Source organism: Phaethon aethereus (assembly GCF_964289735.1).
Source record: "Phaethon aethereus genome assembly, chromosome: 6".
Taxonomy (NCBI): Eukaryota; Metazoa; Chordata; class Aves; order Phaethontiformes; family Phaethontidae; genus Phaethon; species Phaethon aethereus.
Genome location: NC_138580.1, coordinates 7933048 through 7957642, shown reverse-complemented (window position 1 = coordinate 7957642; position 24595 = coordinate 7933048). Strand labels below are relative to the sequence as shown.

Sequence of the window (24595 nt, the reverse complement as noted above, 5' to 3'; positions counted from 1 at the left end):
ATGGCGGCGGACAGCGAAGTGAGTGTTTTCCGTTCTCCCCCCCCTCTGCAGCTCTCCGCTGGGATCGCGGAGGTCTCCCCACTCATTGCTTTTCCCGCTCTTTCCCCGCAGCCCGAGTCGGAGGTGTTTGAGATCACGGATTTCACCACCGCCTCCGAGTGGGAGAGGTACGTGGTGCTGCCGCCAGTCCCGCTCCTCTCGCCGCGGGAGGATCGGGGAGAGTCTGCCGTGGCTGCCCCGGGAGACGAGGGGAGCCGGGCCCCAGCCCCAGCCCCGAGGCCGGCCTTGCCAGCCGGAAGGCCGCGTTGGTCGGTACCCGATGGCAGCCGGAGCCTCATCCCGGCCGTGCCGGCGTTACCGGCGTGTCGCTGCGGCGGGGGCTCAGGCCGCAACTCATGAGTTGGTTAAGAGGATATAGTCAAGCTGTTTCTGAACTTAGGGGAAGGTCTGCTTTAATGTCTACTTGCAAGGGATTAGAATAAACATCTAGAAGGCATATGTGCTTTTTAAGTAGCTGCCTGATTATTAAAATAATCATCTCAGGCTGAAGACTTTAAAAGTTAGTAGAACAATGTACAAGAAAACTTAGGGTGAAGGATGCTCTTTTGCATTCTTAATGTGTCATTTTTTTAAAATGCTTTTTTCCAGTGACAATGTCTATGACAAAAGGAGACAAAGATTCTAAGCTCTGAGTTTTAAATCTGAATTTAGTTTATAATTTTGTATCATGCTTATTTATCTGTGAGCAATGCTCTTAGCAGTTGCTAAAAGTAACTATTGGCTGAAATGTAAACATAGGAGGGCCATTTTATTTGTACAAGGAAGTAGTTGTTACACATGATGATTTTTTGTTGTTTGTTTGTTTTTTAAGGAATTCCATAGTAGGACAATGTGTTACCTGCTTTTAGGGAGGTGAATTATAATACAGGTTTAGTGTTCAGCAGATATTAATGCCTTTTCCCCTCCCTAATAGATTTATTTCAAAAATAGAAGAAGTATTGAATGACTGGAAACTTATTGGGATCTCTTCAGGGAAACCTCTAGAAAAGGTCAGTTACTGCTTCTGAATTTTCTTACAGAATTTGAATTACTAACTAATTGTGCGCACATATATTACCTGTATTGCTGTTTTCTTAGTTGTGGCAGATAATGATTTGCCTTGGGGAATTTCACTTGTAAAAGTGGCAATTTGACAAACAATTGCTGTAAACTTATTGGTGAGCTGTCTGCCTAACAGGCTATTTCCCTGATACAATAAGATCTTCATAAAGGGTCTAGTGATATTTTTTTTTTTTTTACTCACAGTTTTGAATCTGGAAACATAGTTGAAGCTGTTCTAAATTCTTAAGGCTCTGCCTTGTGCCTTTGTCACGCCTCACAGGCTTATGGTTGAGGTTTGCGTAGTACTATTTGTGACTCAGTATGTTTCATAGATCAGAGAGATTTTTTTCAAAGTCTAATTAGAGTCGTTGTAGTGCTTTCTCAGTCCTGTAAAATGCAGAGGAAGTTGCTGAGCACTTCTGCATACTAGTGCAAATGAATTCAGCTGTTCTGGACTGGATGGCTGCTGAGCAATTTTATGTTTCTTAATTTTAGGCAGGGTCCAGAGTATTTAGAACAAAAAGTTATGCTATTGAATGAACTAGTTTTCAACCTTAGCTGTTAGTGTATTCCTACATGTCGTCTTTTCTAGATCAGACCTCTCTTCTTGTTTTCCAGTGGGAAGACACCCTTTACAGGTCAAAGGGTTGTCCGAGTTGCTTTGTTTTAGTAGCAGTATACAACTCTGTAGCGATGTTCCTTTTTTTCCTGTATTTTTGTTTAAAAGTTCATTATCCTTACATGCAGAAGTTTTGCAAATTATAGATACAAAATCATTTATCAGTGAAAGCATATTCAAAGTAAATATTAAAGTAGTATTTGCATAGAATGGTATAGATATAGGTAAAATCCCAGGTGGGAAACTTCTGTCTTTGGGCAAAGTTGAGGGTGCATACGCTTGGGATGCTATGCCATATAATTCTGAAGACTTTCAGTGGGATATCCGGTCATTGATATGAACATGATCATTGGCAACATGGATTTGAGCATTCAGCTACCTTTACAATGAAGTGCTTTGAGAATTGTTTTTTTGAATTAAACCATGCTTAGCTATTTAAGAATAAACATTTAGCAGTAGAAAAAGATGAATAAATATTATAGATTGTGTAGGCAGTATAATTTTTAAGGTTTATGAATGTTAACCTAAATTTATGTGATCGAGTATCTTTTTTTTATATGCAGGGTGTGTACACCACAGGAGCATGGGAAGAGAAATCAGATGAAATTTCATTTGCAGACTTCAAATTCTCAATTACCCATCATTATCTTGTACAAGAACCCAGTGACAAAGATGGGAAAGAAGAACTGGTAGAAGGTAGCTGATAGTTCTTAGATGCTTGTAAAGATACGACAAAAGGCAATTTCAGCATGTGGAATTCACAGTGTGTTGATTTGCTTCTGTGTGAAACTTTGTGGCATCTGATGGGTGTGATGTGACATTTTTGCTTTTAGTATGCCTTCCATTCAACAAATTGCTAATATAAGTAAATTGTAAGTCAGCTGAATGGATGCTGATGGTCTTCTTATGTATCAATTTTTTTCACAGATGCCCTTCCTCTGCCTATGCAGGACTTGCTGTGCGTGAACAATGACTTTCCTCCTAGAGCTCACTGTCTGGTAAGATGGTACGTATGCTGCCTCTCGTCTTTAATACAAATAAACATAGCAATTGAAAAATCTTTGCTGGCACAATCACTTGTATATTTTTTTTTTCCAATCAAGGGTTAAAGCTTAAGTAAAATGAGTCTTTGTACTGGACACAGGAAAGGTTTGCACCATAGTGGGCCTATCTTTACTTTTTTTCCCCACAAAATATGTTTTTCTTGAATTTCATAGACTGACCAAGCTTTTATTTTTGTAATATTTGCATGAGTCCTTAAAAAGGAAAGCTGCAGCACCTTAAAAAACAAAACCAGCCAAATACTTAGTAATGCAAATCTTTAGCACATTATAATATTGTCCTAGAGAGGTGGTCTTTATATATAAAGAGTTACAGTTGTCATTAACATGAAGTAAAAAATTCAAGACTGATGGCCCTGTAAGTCCTCAAATTATTTTGAGTTTTAGTGTTTGAATGCTGTTAAACTCCAGTAGTTTTGTGATTTGAGAATCTGCAGCATTCCATGCTGTACCTCTGAAAGAGGTACATCAAAATAGCAGATTCCACAGTCTGTTGTTGACAGGTTATTCAGGTTACAGTATTTCTAAAAACTCTGTATTTCAGGTGATTTGTTAAAAAAAACAGAAATATGTTCTTTTTTCTCTCTCTCTTAAGGTATGGCTTACGTGAGTTTGTGGTTATTGCTCCAGCTGCAAATAATGATGCAGTTCTTAGTGAATCCAAATGTAACCTTTTGCTGAGTTCTGTTTCCATTGCATTGGGGAACACTGGCTGGTAGGTGAAAGGTGAAAGGCTGGTAGGTATGCTAGGTGAAATCCTAGCATACTGCTGTTGTGAGGAAAAAGTATTAAATTGTTAGCAAAATATATTCAGAGTTTGTTGTATTTGCACCATAATATTGTTACGGAAGGATTTAAAAAAACAACAAAAAAAGTTTTTTTAAAAAAAAAAAAAATCAGAAATCTTTCAAAAGCTGACAAGAAGTTGTTGGAATAAGTGGTGTACAAAATACAACTTTTGGTAGAGGATTTCTTCCCTGTATGTGGTAACAGTAACTTTCTAATATGCCTTAAAAATATTTAAACTTAAAATTGGGTAACTGAAGTCATGGATAGGGCTTTACTTATGACATGATAATTTGTTGGGCGTTCAATTTAATGGTGAAGTTAACAGTATTTTTCTGTGATTCCTATTAAGCATTTTAAACTGTGTTCCACTAAGACATAATGTATTCTAAAGAATATTAAATTTTGTTGAAATTATGTTAAAATGTATAGCTAGTTTTAAAGACTAGAAGACAGAATGACATTTTAAGTAACCTGAAATATTTGTGTTTTATAGTCAGGTACCACTGTTTGTGCAGATACATCATAAATGGCGACGAATGTATGTTGGAGAATGTCAGGGTCCAGGAGTTCGAACTGACTTCGAAATGGTTCATCTTCGCAAGGTGCCAAATCAGTATACTCATTTATCGGGATTACTAGATATCTTCAAATCCAAGATTGTAAGTGTATCTGAATGTATATAACTGATACTAAGACTAATTAATTTATTACCCGGTTGCTTGCAGGTTCACTTCTGTCTTCTAGGGATTTTTTTTTTTTGGTAAGGATGCCAATACTAACGAAGTCTGTTTCCAGATATTGCCAGTATCTAGTGATAAAGAGTGAAAGTTGGTATGGATTTTGTTCCTCAAGTGTTCTTCCATTTTTATTTTCCACTGATGTGCGAAAGAATGTGTCTGTTTTACAGACTCCTTGTAACAACCCTCTCTTCCCCCTCCCCAAAACAAACTCTATTTTGCTGCTTAGTAGGAGAGAGGAGGATTGGGGTGCCTTTTTATTTTGATACTTCGTAGCTCTCCATAGCTGAGTTAAGAGTGAAGAACAACATGATGAAATGTGAGGAGTGCACTGCTTTTTTATGGAGTGGTATGGCTGACTGCAACACTTCACAACAAATATTGCTAGTCAGCAATCTCATCAAAACACTGGGGAAAAAAATACTTAATGAAAACCTAATGCGTCCTGGGTCCGAGTTACTTGTGAGTTACCTGTTAAATGGAACATACGAATGCCTCGTGTTTCAGAAAGCTTATGTGCTTACTTTTACATGCAAGTGTCTTGTTGAGCAATGGCTTTACGGAATTCTAATTATTAAATTACTAAATTCTTGGGGTGTTGCAATTCTGATAACATTAGCTCTAATACAAGCTGCCATAACTAAGTTATGTTCAAGGCCTGAGGTGTTTGAGAGGATGTACTCTTTACACTGAGTTTTTTTCTCTAATATTTTCAAGGGATGCCCTTTAACACCACTGCCTCCTGTTAGTATGGCTATTCGGCTTACATACGTGCTTCAAGACTGGCAGCAGTATTTCTGGCCGCAGCAGCCGCCAGGTAGGAGATTTGTGTCCTCAGAATAACTTGCTTTTAGACAAACAGTCAGTGCTAAAGAAAATGTTTGTTTATCTTGCCAGAAGAATTAACACATTTTCCACATTACTAGGAGATGCTTCAGTTAAACTGAATACCATCCACTCCCTATGATAGGCTAGCAAGCTTAAAGCTGCTCTGAAATGCCTGTGGCTTATGGTTGTCACAGGTGTTTTGGTTAGGGCTGTGCCTAGAAATGTGCTTTTTTAAATTAATGTTTAGAGATATATCGACACTTCTAAAACGGTAGTATCTATTTGGAAAGAGAAGGGTGACTGACTGTGGATCTGTAAAGAATTCTGCCTTGCATGCCATAGGGGAACTTTTGGATTCACATTTTGGTAGGTGCTAGTCGTTCACAGGAGTATTTGTCAATTTTTTCCATGAAGTAACTTATTTTAATACTTCACTATTTAAGTGTATTAACAATGGGAAGAGGAGAAAATATTAAGTGTACCTCACTTGAGGTAAAATCTTGGATTTTTGTTGTTGCTTACACAGTGCTAAATAAGCCAAGCAGTCGATTGATTTATTTCTTTCATGCAGGAAAAATTTCTGATCAAACCTTTTATTATACTAGCCTTGTATGAGGGGGAAAAAGGGGAAAAGTCATGTATAGTCCTTATACCAAAGTACATACATTAGACATGCTAAGTTTATGCTGTAGTGATGCTATTTAGGAAAAATGGAGTGAGTTTGCTTACTTGGTAATCTCACAATGAACTCTCATATGCTTACTTGGTGGTAATACTTTCTTCCTTGGGTCTTAAGTATTTGTTTTTAACAGGCCTATTTATATATATGAAGCATCAGAAAATTAATTGTAAACTTCTTCTGGCTCAAAGGTAGATAAATCTATAGGAAAAAAGTAGATGTGAGTTCCTTCTTAACATACATTGTTATTAGTGATCTGGTATTTTAGGCAGAAGGTGGTGGAACAATTAAAATGCCCAAGTTCTATTCTTGACTTGGTGCTAGTTTTATGTAATAAGACTAAAGTATTTAGGGCACACTTAAAGGGACCGAACCTATGTGACCTTGGTCTGGTTACCTAATTGTTTGGCTTTCCTGTGCTTAAAAGAAAAAATAATTCGTACAGTAATCAAAGGTATGTTTTGAAGAAGTCTATAGTGAAGTTGCCCCTGTGTGCTTTGTACACAAGCGGTGTTGAAAATATGTTTAAAACGAATCCTGTTCTTTATGGTCAGAGAAAATTAGTGCTTTTACTAAGTGATAGTTTCTCTTTGTAGGTAAACCAAGTTTACCTAAAGAACTTGGAAAGCTAGTTCTGCAGATTTATTTTTTTTTAATTTCTGCAGACACAGAACTCAGTGTTTTCTGTAGTCTCTCTCTGCTTTGTGGTGGTTATTCACTAAGTCAGAATCCCTGATTTGTGGTGAATGAGTTGTACCATTCTGATCATATCTCTTGATGTGAGCAGTTTGAATAAATTTTACTCTTTTAGAGGATTCTGGTTAAGAGAGCTGGTGGCATAGTGTGTTGCAGAAAATTGAAATGGACGAGATCATTTTTGCTGCTGTTGCTACATGCAGTTGTGGTTTTATGTTCATTGTGAAGAACTAGACCTGTACTTCATTACCCTCACTCAATTAGCTCTTCTGAAATAAAACCAAAGGATTTAAATAGGCCTTTCATCTCTGGAGAAGAAGGCGGGAGAAATTATGTAATTAAGTTATCCAAATACTTTTATCTGTTCAAATACCTCAGTTGTTTTGTATGTAAACAGTTTGCCAGATGCATTTAAAATTAAGGATCGGATGTTGTAATAGCATTATTATAATGGCATTACAATACATTATTACCCATTTAAATTTTTCCTCAATGAAGACTATCTATTTTTTGTTTATATATTTGAAGGATATGACATGGGAAGTGGCTAAGGATGCTTGGAGGCATCTTTAAGCACCTGGAATTACAAGGAATCTCCTAGATCACTGGATTAAGTCTTTAACTGCAGGAGGCGTAACATATCAGTCATTTCATAAAATTATCAGCCTTTTAAAAATAGTTGTTTTTTGACTCTGCAGAGTTGCTCTTCTGGAGTCTTCAGTTTCTGCTTGGAACTGATTTCCTGCCTAAATATTTTTGTGTCAAATTTGTGTCTTTTTGCTCTTGTGTCAACATTGGTTCTGTAAGGCTCCCTTTCTAGCTGTCATCTTTGCCTGTATGAAGCGAGTAAGCTTCCCTCAACCACGGATGACAAGAATTTTACCTGTCTTTTTGAATGTCCAGTTGCATGATTACTTCCCTGTTTCTGCTGAAAACAATTACTTTGACTATATGCTAGGATTGTATTTTCATAGCTCTGTCACCTTAGCTGTTCAGCTATTCTCTGGTCATCCCACATGCTGCAGTGTTTTTACTGTGAAATTAAGATGATATGCTTCTTAAAATATTCCATAAATTCTGTATGGAAAATGTATTATCTGTCTTCAGATATAGATGCTCTAGTTGGGGGAGAAGTTGGAGGCCTTGAGTTTGGCAAGTTACCATTTGGTGCCTGTGAGGATCCTATTAGGTAAGATAAGAGTTCGGAAAACGGTGTTTTGTAACTTCCTTAATGGAGGACGTAAAGGTACATTATTTCACATCTTAGTTTTGCCTGCTTATCACTTAATATGTCCCTAACAGATAATTTAATTATTCAAGTACATAAGAAACATCTGTGAAAAGTGATGGTCTAATATCAAATAAGACCATTTGCAAAATTGTCTAATGATGTTCAGAGTTCTAGCTCATAAATCTTTCACCATGAACTTCTGGAGTACTCCATTTATCTCTAAAACTGTTATGTTGAAATACACATTAACTGGAGATACACTTTTAAAAAGGTGTGCCTTCATTCAAGGGTTGGACTCGCTCTCATCTTTGACATTTGTAGAAGACAAATTGAGAGGATCTGTAATCTGAGCTGTTACAACCTGTCTGTGTTCTCTTCTGAACATCCCATCACTACTCAGCAAATCTAGGAATCATTTTAATGTATTAGACAGTGTTTAATGCTGTAGGCAATTAATGAAAGTTGTTCTTTCCTCTGTACCTGGATACCTAGAATACAATACACAGTTTCTGCTGTTGTAGAGAGGAGTTGTGAAAGAGTCCTGTATGCCAGGCATTAGTAAAGTTTATTGCAATACTGGGTGATATGCTGTAGAAAACCCAACAGTATGAATGTATGCAGTGAGAAAACTCATTGGTAAACATGCACATTTCTGGAGGTAGCTGCAAAACACATAGAGGGACTTAAATATGAACTATCACAAATACCTTTCAAGATCTTAACTATGATGGAGGGAAAACTTTCTACTAGCACTGAAAGATTTAAATCTTCTTTTGTTTCAGTGAGCTTCATTTAGCTACTACATGGCCTCACCTAACGGAAGGTATCATTGTCGACAATGATGTTTATTCGTAAGTATTTTGTCTGAATTGCAAATACCTAGAAGTGTACTTTATTTGCTAACTACTGCATTTCAGTGACATCTAAAATGGTATGCATGGCTTTGTGTGCGAAAGAGAACACATTTTGAGGAATGCTAAGGTAAGTTGATAGAACATCTCATTTGGGAAAACACCTTCTTTTGAAATGCATTTCTGTGTAAGAAGATATTGTATCATCATCTCAACAAAACATACACCTCCATTTTTGGGCATATTCTTATGCTAGACTTAAAAGTTTTGTGTATTGTGTATTTCTTGGAAAAGATGATAGTGGAATGTGGAAAGCAAAAAGAACTAACTGATTAACATCCCTCTCCCAAAAACTATCAATCAGATTTTTGGCTAAGCTTCCTAAAGAGGAAGAACAATGCATACCTATACTTCAGAAAGAAGATTTTAAAAAGTGGCTTATTGTTTTAATTAATGCAGAAATGAGTTTTCAACATTAATACACTTTAAAATAAGACAGCTTAGTTGTAACTGAATTGTTCTCTTGTGTTTCTTGTTCATTTTATGTATGTACATGAGAACAGGGACTCCTGCTTGCATTTTAAAGTGTTTGTCGTGTTCTCCTGTGTGATGTGGTGTATGTTGTGGCTTCCATGGCCTAAGCTGTTTTGATATTCCATTTATTGAGAATTTGATGCTCATCTCTTGCATACTTACGGTGACAGCATGACACTTTTTTCTTTTAAAGTGACCTGGATCCTACTCAAGCACCCCAGTGGTCCGTGAGAGTCAGAAAAGCAGATAACCCTCAGTGTCTATTGGGTAAGACATCACAATTCCTTACCTTCTCTTATGGCTTTTAAGCTGTTAAGTTGTGAAGTTAGGTTTGAATTTTTGACCTGATGACCTTGGTTTCCTCACTTCCCATATTTTTTTGAGTGGACAATATTTTGGGCTTCTTTTTCAAGAACATAAGCTTTGAAAAAAATTAAGTTTCTGTTATAGGTTATTCTAAGTCTGTGTATATATATGTGTATATATATATGAGCTTCATTGCTGTTCTTACTTCACCAGGTTCCAGAGAATAAGCATTTACTCTGTATGTTCTGTGAAAATTTAGATTTCCTAAAATCTTGAAATTTTATTAAGTGCCTTCTGTATATATCCATTTCCTTGGTTGAATCAATCTGCCTGACAGGCAGGATTGGTATGCCTGGAGAGCTGTACTATTGTCCATCCTCACGTTTTAGCTTGTGGGGAAAAGGGCTTCAAAACAAAACAAAACAATAAACATGCTGCAGAAGTTTAATCTTGCTTTGGGTGAAGAGGTGGATTAAACTGCATGCAAACTGTGCTCTGAAGAGATGGCTGTTAGCTCTCTAGGTTTGCATTTTCCTAAGCTTTAATTATGTGGTTTAAAGGTATTTGTGCTTCGGAACAAATTATCATGTTCCTTCAGCTGAAAAGATAAAATTTGTGCTTCCCTGGGCATCATTTTGAGAGTTAGCTTATTGTTCAATGAGATTTTAATTGAGTAGTTGTTCAGAAACTTTGTTTCTCTTATAGGTGACTTTCTTACTGAATTCTTCAAGCTATGCCGTCGGAAGGAGTCAACTGATGAGATACTTGGAAGGTCTGCATTTGAAGAGGAAGGAAAAGGTAAAACTAAAATCTTGTTGATTTGTGTTACTTGTTTTAAATCATTTCATGGTATTTTACCTTCCCTATTCCCTTTTCCTGACTTGAGATCAATCAGTATTTACACTTGTAACTCTTAAGCATTTTCTGTAATAATCCTAGGAATTTTCTCATCAGTGTTACATGGTATGACTTCTCATGAGTTCTAGGTGAGCCTAGCTCCCAAAGTCCCAGAGGACAATTGCCTCTGTTATAGTTGTTTTCTTTCACTGGAAAACAAGAGCTTAAAATTTGACTACTGTGCACTAAGAGTTGGTTTTGAGCACACATCAAACAGATTTGTCAGCATCGTTTTATGTATTTTTGTATTTTTTCCACTTTTTTCTGCTTTTTGAAGTACTACGTAGTACACGTTTTAATAGCCAGTTTAAAGAGTCTTTAATCTGTCTGAAAAGCTTTGCTGTCATCCTGTCCATTTTAAGGAAAACAAACAAAAAACCCCAAACAAACCAGAATTATCTGACCAACAGGTCATGCTTTATCCCAACAGTATAGGTACTGATGTCTTTTTGATGTCTCTACCCCTTTCTTGCACTTTTCTTGCTGTATATGGTGAACATTCCCATCCTTCCTGCCTCTTGATACCCTTCAAACATGGCCTGTATCAATGTAATTTCTTTGGTTATACTTGGTCTTAGTTTTGAAGGAGCTCGCTAGTTAGCTTAGAAAGGTGTTAGACTGAGTAGGGTATATATTACTCCTGGTGCTTGACATACAGTCTCTTTAGCCCTCATTGTCTCTAATTTTCAGGCTGCTTGTAATTATTCACTCAAATTTGTCTGCCTTCTTTTTAACAATGTTAATTCATTTTATTGTGAGAGAGGTTCCAAAGTTTACCAGCAGCAGCAACTCTGGAAAAAATATTTTGATTTGAGGATTTACTCGAGAACTCTAAACCAGAATTGTGGTTACACCATGTAATGTGGTTTTTATATATATATAAAATTTATATATAAAAACATATATTTATATATTTTAATATATATATAAAAACACATTACATGGTGTAAGCACCGTGTGTGTGTGTGTGTGTGTGTGTATATATATATGTAGTGATTAATGCTGGATTTATTTAAGGCTTATCTAAAGCTTCAACATACGCTTGAGCAGTCTTTGTTAGTCTTCGTTACCTACAATGTATTTGTTGGTATCGTGTGGAAACAAAACCAAAAAACACCCCCAAAAAACCACAAAAAAAGCCCCCAACAAACACAAACACCACCACCCCCCCCCCCCAACCAAAAAGTTAAACACTAGCTCTTAAGCAGGCTTTTGCTGATACTTACAGACAATTATCAGTGTATGCAGTACTGCTACAGTAGGTGGCAGGCACTACCTACAGCCTTAATTCATTCAGTAAATTAAATCAAGGACAGTCTGTGACTCCTTTGTAACCTCATCCTCCTGCTTATTTTTGTGACTAAGAACAGTGAATATCAGGTATAGAACCTTGACAGCACAGGGGTGTAGCTCTGGTTAACAGCATGTTAAAAAATCAATACAAGATAAACAGACTGAATATGACAGGCGAACTTTTAGAGAGAGATGGTCTTGTGTTTGCTTTGTTGTCATTATTTTTATTTTATTTTGTAGAGGTTGCTGATATTACCCATGCTTTGTCAAAGCTTACAGAGCCAGCACCAGTCCCAATCCATAAACTATCAGTCACAAATATGGTTCACAGTGCAAAGAAAAAAATTCGCAAACACAGAGGTGTAGATGAATCGCCTTTAAACAACGACGTTCTGAACACCATTCTTCTGGTGAGTTAGCTGTCCATGCACATTAATATAAAACATGAATTTCATGCTTCCACTGACGCATTTGGTTTATAGTTTATAGTAGAATTTTAAATAAAAGCGTCTGATGTCAGTTCCATTATTTGGATTGTATTTATCAGCTTCTTGAAACAGCCTAAGTTGTTACAAGTCTGAGCAATATAAATGGACTGAAAATGAACTCTGAACTCTGCTAAGAGTTTTAATTATAGCGATAGCTGGTACGGAACCAGCAGTAGCTTTATGGAGAAAGGGGGAAAAGCAGGAGAAACATACTGATGGAAGTTTGGATTTTTTTGTTTCTTCAAGTTCTTATTTCCTGATGCTGCTGACAAACTCGCAGATGGATTTGAAAGCAGAACTAGCACTTCAGCAGGAAACAATCCTCCGCCAGAGAGTGAAGATTATGTAAGTTTCAGTGACTGGCATTTATGAGAGAGAGAAAGCACTTTTGAGTGCGTTTTCCTACAGACATTGCCCTATGTCTTGTAATAGATAATTTTTTGAAAGAGGAACTTACCTTTGTGGAATCTCTGGGTAGAAATAGTGATTTAAAATTTTTTTTTTCCTTCTGATTTCGATTTTTTTTTCCTTCCAAAGACTGTCATTTTTGGTAGCTTGTACTTACAGGCTTAAAATGCTAGTTAGCCACTTGTATTGACAAACAAGAAAGAAATCATATGGTTTTGGAAAAAATGCCATTGTTCCTGTATTTCCTACTTTCTTTTATCTCTTACGTAGAATCTCTTCAGTCAGTTTAAATCTGCTCCTTCTGACAGTCTGACGTACAAACTAGCTTTATGTCTTTGTATGATAAACTTCTACCATGGAGGAGTAAAAGGAGTGGCGCATCTTTGGCAAGAATTTGTGTTAGAAATGCGCTACAGATGGGAGAACAACTACCTTATTCCAGGGTAAGATTTTTAAAAATTATTATTTGTTGCTTTGTCATAGAAAGTGTTCTTTATTTCAGGAACAGAGTTCATTATGACTTTGAAACATACCGGGTTTTTCCAAATTACAAATAGTGTTCTCTATTTTGATATCCCTAATTCCTTAAAGCAAGAAAGGATAGGGAATAGGGAAAAACATCTCTGCCCTCCTTTAAAAACTTCAAGATGCCTGGAGTAAGCTCCAGTTAAAGAGCACTCCACTGTGTAAATGAGGGACACACAAAAAAAGCTTATGCAAATGCTTGGCTTCCAGTTTATCATTAGATGAAAATGAAAGAGCTGATGTAGTCAGAAACCCCTTTGCTTTGTGGTGTAGTTTTGCCACTTTTCTAAGGGAGCTGTTCCAAGTCTCTGCTGGTGTAGTAGCCTTTTCAGGTAGCTAAAGCTGTCTCAAGTATTCCAACCCTTCCAGGTTATGGCTGCTGCAGCAGAGCTTGTTGCAGACCAAATGAAGGGTTGTCAAGATAGGATGTCAACGTAGAGCAAAAATACATCCTTTTTTTGGACTGGACATTTATTTGCCAGTTTGTACTGTCAAGTGGTTACCCTAGCAAATAAAATGGAGCTTGCAATTTATAGAGATCACTCTACTTTACTATTGCAGTTTTAAAAATAAAGTCAAAGGTGCTTAAGTTTTGTTTGAAAGCAGTTACCCTTTTAACATCCAAATGGAAAACTAACCAGGAAATACAGGGTGTGTGTGTCTCATACTGGTGTGAATGATCTCTGAGCTTCAGAAATGACCTCTAGGGAATACATGTAGTTTAACTTCTGGGCTTGTTCAGTTGCTATCTTGTCTTCTGAGACCACAGGAGAACTGCATAGTTGAAATGGCAGGGGTGGGGTTCAATGTAGGTATTTGTCTCTCTTTTGGATTTCTTATGATTTAAGACCACATGTGTATGAAAGATTCAACTTTATAATTGATAATGGTTACACTTCTACCTTTTGTTAGATTAGCTAATGGCCCTCCAGATCTGAGATGCTGTTTACTGCATCAGAAACTTCAGGTAAATATACCAAATTTAAGAATGATTTTTCTCATAAGGAAACTGTCAAAATTACAGCAAGTATTAGCTAAATATATTGTTGTTGTAGCTTTGCTTATGCTTGTGTTACTGGGTCTGGACTTAATTTCTTGGGAAAATCTTTGTTATAGCAACAAGATCAAAGGAATCATTATCTTAGAATTGTAAGAGATTTTTGGTGACTCTCCAAGTTTTTCTGTGGCATTGGTTCCATAAGAGAAGTAATTCCTAAACATTTTTTTTTTCCCTTTAACTCGTTAGATGCTAAATTGTTGCATTGAAAGAAAGAAAGCAAGAGATGAGGGGAAAAGGGGGAGCATGTCTGATCGTTCACCTGGTGGTACTTCTGGTGATACTGGCAAAGGAGCAGAACTCTCTGGAGATAACCCTGATAAGGAAAAAGAATTTGGCAAGTCTTGGGAATCATGGAGTGACAGTGAAGAGGAATTTTTTGAATGTTTAAGTGACACAGAAGAACTTAAAGGAAATGGGCAGGAAAATGGAAAGAAAGGAGGAGCAAAAGAAGGCAACAAAGAGCCTCTGAACTTAAAACCAGAAGGTCGTCTGCATCCACACGGAAAGCTGACGCTGCTGCATCCAGGAGAGCCTCTCTACATTCCAATAACACAGGTTAGGTAGCAAGAGCTGAGCCGGATGTGCAATACCACTCTTATGCTATATGGCTCATACCTAGGACTGTGAAATTGTATATAGTTTGCAGGTTATAGCCTTATCTGTTGTTAAAATTGCTACGTGCGTTTGGCCTAAGACCTTGTTTTCCATTTTTAAAACTTGATGAGGCTATTAAACTGAACTCTCACATGCTTGTTGTTTTATTTGAGAGTGGGTCTCCTTACCAAATTTAACTCAAACCAACTTTTTTTAAACAAGAATTAAGCTGTCTTGTCTACCTTATATTTGGGTTTCTCTTATTTCCAGCCCTTGAGCCATCCCCTACCTTCTTTCCTGTAAAGTAGGAACTGTGGTGGTCCTTCCACCATGAAGATTTCTAGCTGACTGACTACTTGCTGCTATGTGGATTTTGTTGTTGTTGTTCCCTGCCCCCCCCAATTCACAACTTGCATTTAAAACGCCATAGTCATCAGTTTTTGGTACCATTATCTAAAGCAGGTTCATCATCAAACAACTAGAAATGTTATCTGACACAGATTTTCTTGTAGAGTGACTAGGGATGAAATAAGAAGCACTGTTGTCAGAGGAAGTAGTTTGAAATCATCCATGCATGAAGAGCACAGTATATTTCATTCACTTGAGAGAAATTATTTTTAACAGTTGTTGCTTTGTGTGGGTAAAAAAGTATGAGCAGAGTGTAGTCAGGCAAAATGTTGTCAATTGATTATGTGCTGACAGTATCAACAGCAAAAATTCCACATTGGTTTAGGGGATTTTCATCCATTTCAACAAAACAGTATCAGTCAAACACTTCCTGAACTTCATTTGGGTTTTGGCATTTTAACAATATATCCTTACATTGTTACTTCATTCTCAGGTTGTTTTCTCTTTAATTTCTTTTTATTAGTGTCTTCAGATGCACAGCTTTAGGCTAAACAGTTTAAGCACTAGAAATTTATGTTTATTTCCTTTGAGTACAAATAAAGTAGATTGAACTTTTGGTGACAGGGAGCTTTCCAATCCATCTTTAACAAGGGCTAATTCTTGGAGAGGCTATTTGTAAACTTGTCATCTTCTACATTACAGGAACCAGCACCCATGACGGAAGATTTGCTGGAAGAGCAATCTGAGGTATTGGCAAAACTAGGAACATCAGCAGAAGGTGCTCATCTTCGGGCACGTATGCAGAGTGCCTGCCTGCTCTCAGATATGGAGTCTTTTAAGGTAGGACTACTTGAAGAATTCTGCGAGACTGCTTTCTTCTTAATTAAACTATCCCTCTTGCTTGTGTTGAACAATTTTGAACGTTCTTCTGATGAGATTTTTTTCTGCCACAAAAGTTTTGAAATAGTCTAAAGTTGAAAATAAAAACCTATTGATAAAACTCTTGAACATTTCAAAAGTCTATGACTATCCAGTCTATTATTCTGTAACATGCCAGTAAATTTGCACAATGTCTGTGGGAGGGGAAAAAAACCCAAAACATACAGTTGATAAATTGGGAATTAAAACTCGGACAAGCCCATACAAAATGATGTCAGCAGAAAAACTGAGCATTGAAGTCCTGAATCAAAATTACATGTCTCTCCCTCCCACCACCTTGTAGGTTGCATGTGGAGTTTCTCTTACGTGTACTTTCCACTGTGTCTAGCTTTGTAAAATACAGCTTTAATCAGACCCCAAATGGATAAAATGTAAAGGTGGTACAAAAAATTAAAATCAATTAATCTATTCACAATTCTGTATTTGGACTTTGGGGAGGTGGACATAATTTTTATGTATATTTGAAGATGTTTTGTTCTTTAGTAGGAAGGATAAGTTATCACTATTTAGAAGGCCTATACAGCTCTTCACCAAACTGGGACTGGACTAGCTGTGGATTTGGGTAATTTGTTCCATTTCTTTTCTGAGCTCTGCAGAGGGAGCTAAGAGCACGTGTACTGCTGTCATCAAAGGATCTCAAAACTCTAAAAAGATTGGAGAACCTGTCATGAAATACCTATATGTATTTTTTTTCAGTTATTGCAATGTACTTTGTAGTAAAAGGATACAGATGTACTGTAGAGTAAGAGTATTTATAACATATCAATATCAGTTTATTAGCAGTGACTCATGACATATTAGATATATGTAGCAGTTTTATTTCTATGTGCAAGTAATCTAAAATCTCAAAGAATATAGAACCATAATTTGAAGCGGAAGTGCACTGTTGATAGGTACATCAAATAGAAAGCTGCCTTTTCTTTTATGTTCTAGACCTTTGGATGTATTTATTTGTGTTGACATTGCATCTATGAAAAATTAAGGTTTTTTTGTTTGAGGGAGATTTTTTTTTTTTAGGTTCTTTTTTAAAGGAAGAAGAAAAGGTGAATTTTATTCCTGGAGTCTTAAAAGATGGAAAGTCAGTTCTGAAAGCGCAGCCCAGTGATTCTTTTAGGCTTGGGCTGTTTTTTGTCTAAGTCTTTAATGGTATAAGCTTATACATAAAAAAAATCGTGAAAATTCATATTTATTGCATGTATTAGGTACCAGATAGAAGCTTGACTTAACGTTATAATTTTGAGCTTGCCTGAAATAACTGATGAATGTACTGTTTTGGGTGATAAGAAGGTTTCTTTGTCGATGGTGTGGGTTTTACTCCTTGCCATTGCCTTGGTTTATGCTTTATTCCTTCACCCTCCTAGGTCTCTTTCCTAGTGTTCAGTTTGGTGACTATGAACAGAATTTCCAGAGGAATAGGCTCCTAGCCTATGCTCTAACCACTAAACAATAGTGCCTTCCTACCCAGGTTATCATGTTTTCATAGGATTTTTCAGGCACAAATTTTCTCTCTTCTTCATTCCAGGCAGCTAATCCTGGCTGTTGTCTGGAGGATTTTGTGAGGTGGTACTCCCCTCGGGATTACATCGAAGAGGAAGTGGTTGATGAAAAGGGGAATATAGTAATTAAGGGCGAGCTGAGTGCCCGAATGAAGATTCCTAGCAACATGTGGGTAGAGGCCTGGGAGACAGCAAAACCAGTCCCAGCCCGGAGGCAGAAGAGACTTTTCGATGACACTAGAGAGGCAGAGAAGGTAAAAAGCTCTGTGGCTAGAGATAGTCTGATCTATAATGCTTATAGCAGCCCTTTCTTGTTCCTCCTGCAAGACTTAAACATTAACATGCCGTTGTGCTGTGTTCTTGGAATCATTAAACTGCTTTGTACATAGCTTAGTGTTAATCAGAAATTCTTGCTGCTGTACAACGGTGTGTTTGAAGTATCTAAAATAATTAGCATGTGGAATGTAACTTCACAAGCTGTATTACTTAGGTACTACTTTGAATTATTAGTAAATAAAACACATTTGTATCTGCATGTATGTGTTAGGAAAATAAAGTGTTCCTAAAACATAATTGTTTTCAGTTTCATTCTAACTTGTTGGAACTGTAAGCAATCACTGAGGATTCATGTAAAACTACCTGTTGAGTCTTGTCTTATAACAGTGCTCCCTTGTGAATTTTTTAATGTAGGTGCTCATCTTTTATAGTTAACCTTGTCTTTGGGATGTAGTTTGATCACTAATATATTAAATTTTCTTATGTTATAGGTGCTTCATTACCTTGCAGTTCAGAAACCAGCTGACCTTGCAAGGCATCTCTTGCCTTGCATCATCCATGCAGCTGTACTCAAGGTAAAGGAGGAAGGTAAATAATGTTTAAGAAATTATTAAGATATTTTAGGGTGAACACTGATGCAGGAATTAAAACTTCCTAATTTCTTTTCCTCTGAATAGAAGCACTAGAAGATATATCTTCAGTTAAGAAGATTATTAAGCAGATAATATCCCATTCCAGTAAAGTTCTACGATTCCCCAATCCAGAGGACAAGAAGTTGGAAGTAAGGCTTTTATACTGGCCTAAAAAACCTAATAAAACTTAATAGACTTTTACACTGTTCGTGGGAGTGCTAAAAGAACATCTTTTTCATTTTCATTTTTATTAAACTCCTGCAGGAAATCATTGCTCAGATTATGAGTGTGGAAGCGATCATTGCCAGGGCCAGGTCTCTGAAAGCAAAATTTGGGGTAGAGAAATGTGAAAATGAGGAGGAGAAAGAAGATCTACAAAGGTGACTGATGATCCTCCCCTCCCCCCTGCCCTGTGTTTTGTTTTTCCTCTGATGCCCTTTTTTTGTAGTGTCAAAATTTACGACAGATGGAAGTGGTGATAATACAGAAGTACTAAGGAATCATTTTTAGTAGCTATAAACATGAGGTGTCCCTGTCCCTAGGCTACCTAGAGATGTTACATGTGGGCACCCTAAATGCTCCTCTAAGTAACCATCTCTTTGAAAATATGTGATACAGATTATTTTAACGGAATTTGTTTTTCTCTTTGACAGTACTGGAAATTTAATTTATTTTTTTATGTACGTAAAAGGTACATTTGATGAACTTTGTTACAGTAGAGGTAAAATTTGTTACAAAAAGGGTAAGAGGCATTACAAAGGGGTACCTCTTTGTTACAGAAGAGGTAAAAACACTTTCACCATCACTGGAAGTGTTCAAAAAACGTGTAGACGTGGCACTTCAGGACATGGTTTGGTGTTGGGTTCATGGTTGGACTTGATGATCTTAAAGGTTTTCTCCAACCTTAACGATTCTGTGATTCTGTGAAAATTAGAAGGACTAGGAGTTTAGTATTTTTGATAACTAATATGGAATGAACCACCCCCCCCAAAGTTACATTTTCTTATTCTAGTCTCCTTACAATTTTGAAACATATTACTTAGGAACCATAGGAATGAAAAGCAACATGTCATGTTTCATTGCTTCACTACCTACGGTCAGATTATTTATTTATTTCTTGAGATTACTAACATGTAACACTAAAAAAAAAAACCTTCTTGCTGCTGGGCTGAGAGGGAGAGATGACATTTTTGTAGTATGTGTTGGGAGTTGAGAGGAGTGACATCTGACCAAAACAATACCTTTGTGCTCAAAAAAATTGCCATGCTGTTACTACTTCTGTGTGGCTGATGCCATGAAGGCTTTTCATGTTGAATTTATACACCTACATGAAGAGTCTGGGTTCTGTTTATAGTTAATTGAGAGAAGTAGTCCTTTCAGAGGCTGAACTGCAGCCTAGGTGTTAATTAGGCCTGCTGCTGAGTTGCAGCACAAGCAGTGATGTAATTCTGCCTTTCCTGACCTTATGTGGGAAGCTGCTGTGTTTAGCTTTGTTTTGACCTACATTACCTGTGAAAGAAGAGCCACTTGTAATGGTGTGAAAGAGTGAGCAACAAGTAGGAGGGAACAACTGAAGGCTAAGAGGGGTTTAGTCTTTAGGGTAGAGGGAAAGGAGTAAAGGGATGAGAAGGTGATGGTAGTGTTTGAGTGGGATCCTGAGAAATGTCAGGGGTTTTCCTTAAAGTTTTAGAACGGACAACTCTTGAAAGTGTCTGCCAGTTCTCACTCTGTGATGCTAGGTGGAGAGCTGCACAGGAAGCAGTTCTGGGTTTAGATTAGCAAACGGGATACAGCTGAGAATTAAACATTCCTTTTTCCTTTTCAATACTTTGTACCACCAGATTCGTAAACTGTCTCCTGGAGCAGCCAGAAGTGTCAGTTATTGGTGCAGGAAGAGGACCTGCTGGTAGCATTATTCACAAGCTGTTCGTGAATGCTCAGAGGGTAAGAGATGGCTCTTGATTACTTTGCAGACACCTCTAATTTAAGCAATATGAGACAACAACTTGTCCATATGATGCCAGTTTATTTTATCTGCATATATGCATGTATTGTCATAAATGTGCTTGAGGGGTTTTTTGTGATGGTCAACATGATTTTGGCAGTAGCAGAACTGTGCAAGACGAAAGAAGAGTAAGTGACCTGGGATGTTAAACAATTCAAGCCAGCTGGGTAGATAGAGGTGTCATTAATGTTTGATTTACTTCAAATGGTAACATCAGTGATGCTATTATGGCACAAATTGCTGCTTTATTCAGTTACACAACATATATGCAACATCACAGCAAGAACAATTGAGTGTGGTGATTGTTTCACATAGGAATGTAGAGAAACACATCATAATATTAAATATTTTAGAAGGTGTAGCTTTTTAGATTGAGGCTTATGCTTGGAATACTTGCGATTTCGCCTGTGGAAACTAGTGTGCTTAGGAAGGGTTTCCTTTCTTTCTCAGTACAAGGCTACATTCAGTTTACTTATTGCCAGTGTTGCAGCTGTTTTCTGGAAACCCTTCCCCAGGCTATATTCATACAAATATTCCCTTTTTCTTTTAAGCAGTCTTTGTAATAATTAGACTTAAAGTATTGATTTCCAAACCTCTTGGACTGCAGTCAACCTTCATTTTCTGTCAGAATTACACCCATTCATAGCATCAAGTTATCAAACTTAACTACAGTGGTAATAACAAGGTACCATAGCATTGCAGACATCTTAGAGCCTGAAATCCTGTTTGGAAATCATTGCTGTAAAAATGTTGTGATTGAGTATTAAAAGACTTTAAAGGTATGGATGCTTTTATAGTAATTTGTACTTTGCAACTTGGCATAAAAAGGACCATTCTGAAAACAGACTACTGTTATTCTGAGAAATGAAACTCAGAACATTTTTTATCCTTCTAGTTTCTAGGGAAAATCTAGTTGCAAATCTCAACATGCCAACCAGCCTTACTTAGAGACTTCCCTGTAAAGCCTAAGATTGTGCCCTGTAAGTGCATGTTCGATAAAAGTGTATGTAAATTTCTAGGGTTTTGTTTCTTTTGTAACATCAGTGACTAAATCTAGTTTACAGATACTTCCCAGTGGTAGCTGGTCACTGTTAATTAAGATTTCTTCGTGGGACAGGAGCTAACTTGCTGCAAAAATTCCCTCGTGTTTAATCTACCATGAATTATTTCTGTAGAGAGCCATTTGATGAATGGAAGTTGAATGTCTTCCTTGTTCATTACCTTTCAAACCTGGACTCCTCTCTAATGAGTTGCGTAAAATGTGTTGTTATATTCTCAAGTTTTCTTAGGAAAATTATGATTGCAAATGCATGTTCTTGGAAGTAGAGTGCATGATGTCTCTAAACCTACAATCTCCTCCTAACCTCTTGTAAGTCACCTCTGACTTGCCTTTGTTTCTATCTTTCATCACTGGTTCTTTTCTCATCCCTTTCCAAGCTGACTGAATCTTCTGATGAGGTAACCAACTTTGTCCCTCGTTTCCCACTCATCTTCCCTAGCTGTATAGAGTTGAACCTTTTGGTAGATATAGTACAGCGCCCTGATTTAGTTTGTACTGTTGTTCACGTATTAAGCATAAAAATAATTTTGTGTTTCCAGAATGGTTTTTCCACATTCACAGACTATTTTTAGAGCCTAACAGGTAGTGAAAAGAGAGAGAAACCTTAAAAAAACAACCAACCAAACAAAAGCAAAAACAAAACAAGCAAAAAACATTTCATCAAGTGAATATTAACATTTTTCTGATGCTGAAATATGTGGCCATGCCTTTTATATTCTTCTCTGTTGCAGTGTCTGTGTGTTTGTTTTTTGAACAGCCAGATGTTTGTGGGGTTGGGTAGAGATGGGCAGTACCTGAATGTCACAATCTGAGGTACCAGTTCTTTCTGAAACTACTGAACTTTTTGGACAGATACAGAGAGGTTTGGGGAAGAACTGGGGTAACTGGGTGAAGAAGTGTAGCACGGGCATGTCCTCTGCTGGTTTCCTAGTAGTGCTCTTGTTGGGAACAGCAGCACTCAGCCCTGGTGACTTCTCCTGTGGCACAGGCTGGAGGGCCTGGGGAGAGGGTTGGGAGCTGAGGTGCAGTGGGGCAGCTGAGGGGGGCCACGAGGGTTGTCCGGTGGGTTCTGCCATGCCTCTGTGACATGGCCAGGCCTCAGTTGTGTACACTTAAATTAGGACCCTGTAGGGTATTGGGTGTGTTTACGCACACACACATATATGTAATTAAGGAATGTTTACTGGCCTTTTAGAGCATGCCAGCCCTTCTTCTGCTACTCAGACGTTAGTGTTGCTGCTTACTGGCTCTGAGGCAGGGAGCATGGATGGATATTGCGCAGCAACTTGCTCGCTCTGCACAGTCATTTTGGCAGGCCTCTCTGGCCATGGAACGCGCATACTGAAGTAGTATTTTGAGTTTGAAAAGGCAGGTGACTTTTTGTCAAGGCTCCAGTAGTGGTGCTGGTTATTTTTAAAAGGAGGCTGGCTTGGCCTTGTGTAGGCAGAGCGAGCTGAGGAGAGAGCCTTGCTTGAGAAGGGCATTTTGTTTGGTCAAAACCCTGGCTTCACGCTGTCAAAACATCAGGAACTTAGGCTGAGCTTCACCATCCCCACATGAAGGTTCTTCCATTTGATTGTGCACAGTTTATTTCTTGACATCCCATTAGTGCCTTGCTCTGTGTACGCATAAAGCCTTTTGATGTGTTTACCATTTCTATTCTTCCTGTTCCTCTGATAAGTATCTTCTGAATCCTAAGGTTAAGAAACAGCTTGCCCTGTAATTATACCTCTGCTCTTACTTAAGGTTTCTGCAGTGCCTCCACTTGATGAAGAATTGAGGAGATCGGGTTCATCAGAGGAGCGAAGAATCAACGTGGGCACCATTTCAGACTTCCCACCGCCCACAGGTCGTGAGGTGATTTTGCGCACAACTGTCCCCCGCCCCGCCCCCTACTCCAAACCCTTGCCCCAGCGCATGTACAGCGTGCTGACGAAGGAGGATTTTCGACTTGCAGGTGCCTTTTCAGCAGATACAACATTCTTCTGATGTAGCCAGCTGCATTATCTTGTGTGTCTTCACAAGTAGAATGCTATTCATTTTCCCTCGGGGAAGTTAACATTAGATTGACTGGCTTGTGGTGAGGAGAAAATGGGGCCTTCAGTAGTGACAGACGTCGTGTTCCCAAGGACAGAGCTGAGGATGGCTGTAGCAACTCTAGCTTGGAGGTTTGGAATTGGCTCCACAAGCAGTTTAATCAGATCTGTGGGGAACAAAGTTTAGCAATCTCCTCTCTCTCCAAAGGGAGTGTATTTTCTTTTTTTTTTTTTATTAGCTTGTTTAATAATGGATATGAATGGGCTGTATGCAGATACTTCATGTTGACATTTATGCAGGATGTGCTGCTTTACAGTTCTTAATCAGACTTTATCCAGTGACATTAGCCTACTTAAATTGATGTGCAAATATTAAGTAACTTGTATTTATTGCTAATCATAAATATTGAGCTCAGTAGTTTTTGGTTAATCACTCAGTTGCAAACACCTCTAAAATAATTTTATTTAAAGTATACAGTACACTAGTTCATGCTAAACTCTCCTAGCATCGTAGTAGCTGTCTAACAGGATCTTGTCTTAGACACTTCTCTGAAATAGAAATAAATAAATTTGGAGCTATAAGTCGATAGCCTTAAGTGGATCACTGACGGTTTTGGAAACTTTGGCCCTTGCATGCAGGGATGGATATAAAGCTGAGGTGTTTCACTATGAGCAGCTTGCTGGTATTTACACAGACCCTTTGAATGCATACTGTGTCTTTGAACTGATATGATGAAACAAACTCTATCATTGCCTGCTGTAAACTGACCACTGGATATCATGCAACCACCCTGACCTGTGGGTGCCAGTGTTGCTTTACAGTGATTTTCCTGTGTTTTAGTGAGAACCAGCAAAACATCAGTGTTACTTTACAAAATGAAATGTAAAAACAGTGCAGTATTGTCAACATTATTGAATAAATCTGAACTTATTATTGGCTCTCAGACTTCTTCGGCTACCAGCAATGATTTTGGCGAAATACTTTTTAAATGTCATCCTTGCACAACTGGACCGAGGGACAGCATTGTTTGTGACTACAGGAAGCATAAGAAGTTAAGTTCCATTTCAAACAGTAGGGTCTGGATATCACCCTAAACCATCTTTGA

General features: G+C 37.7%; 1 protein-coding gene across 1 annotated transcript; it reads left to right on the top strand.

Moving 5' to 3' along the window:
- RAB3GAP1 (RAB3 GTPase activating protein catalytic subunit 1) lies at positions 1–24398 on the top strand (the record flags this gene model as incomplete). The annotated part of the gene is made up of 24 exons (XM_082001166.1): positions 1–167; positions 974–1049; positions 2284–2416; positions 2648–2726; positions 3377–3496; positions 4064–4229; positions 5025–5124; positions 7618–7699; positions 8524–8592; positions 9320–9393; positions 10138–10230; positions 11863–12032; positions 12357–12455; positions 12789–12961; positions 13956–14010; positions 14290–14658; positions 15748–15885; positions 17507–17734; positions 18248–18344; positions 18434–18537; positions 18653–18768; positions 20230–20332; positions 21831–21851; positions 23200–24398. 24 exons carry the CDS (start codon positions 1–3, stop codon positions 23440–23442), a joined length of 3075 nt encoding a protein of 1024 aa, XP_081857292.1. The 3' UTR covers positions 23443–24398.
- Between the last annotated feature and the right edge of the window lie 197 nt (positions 24399–24595).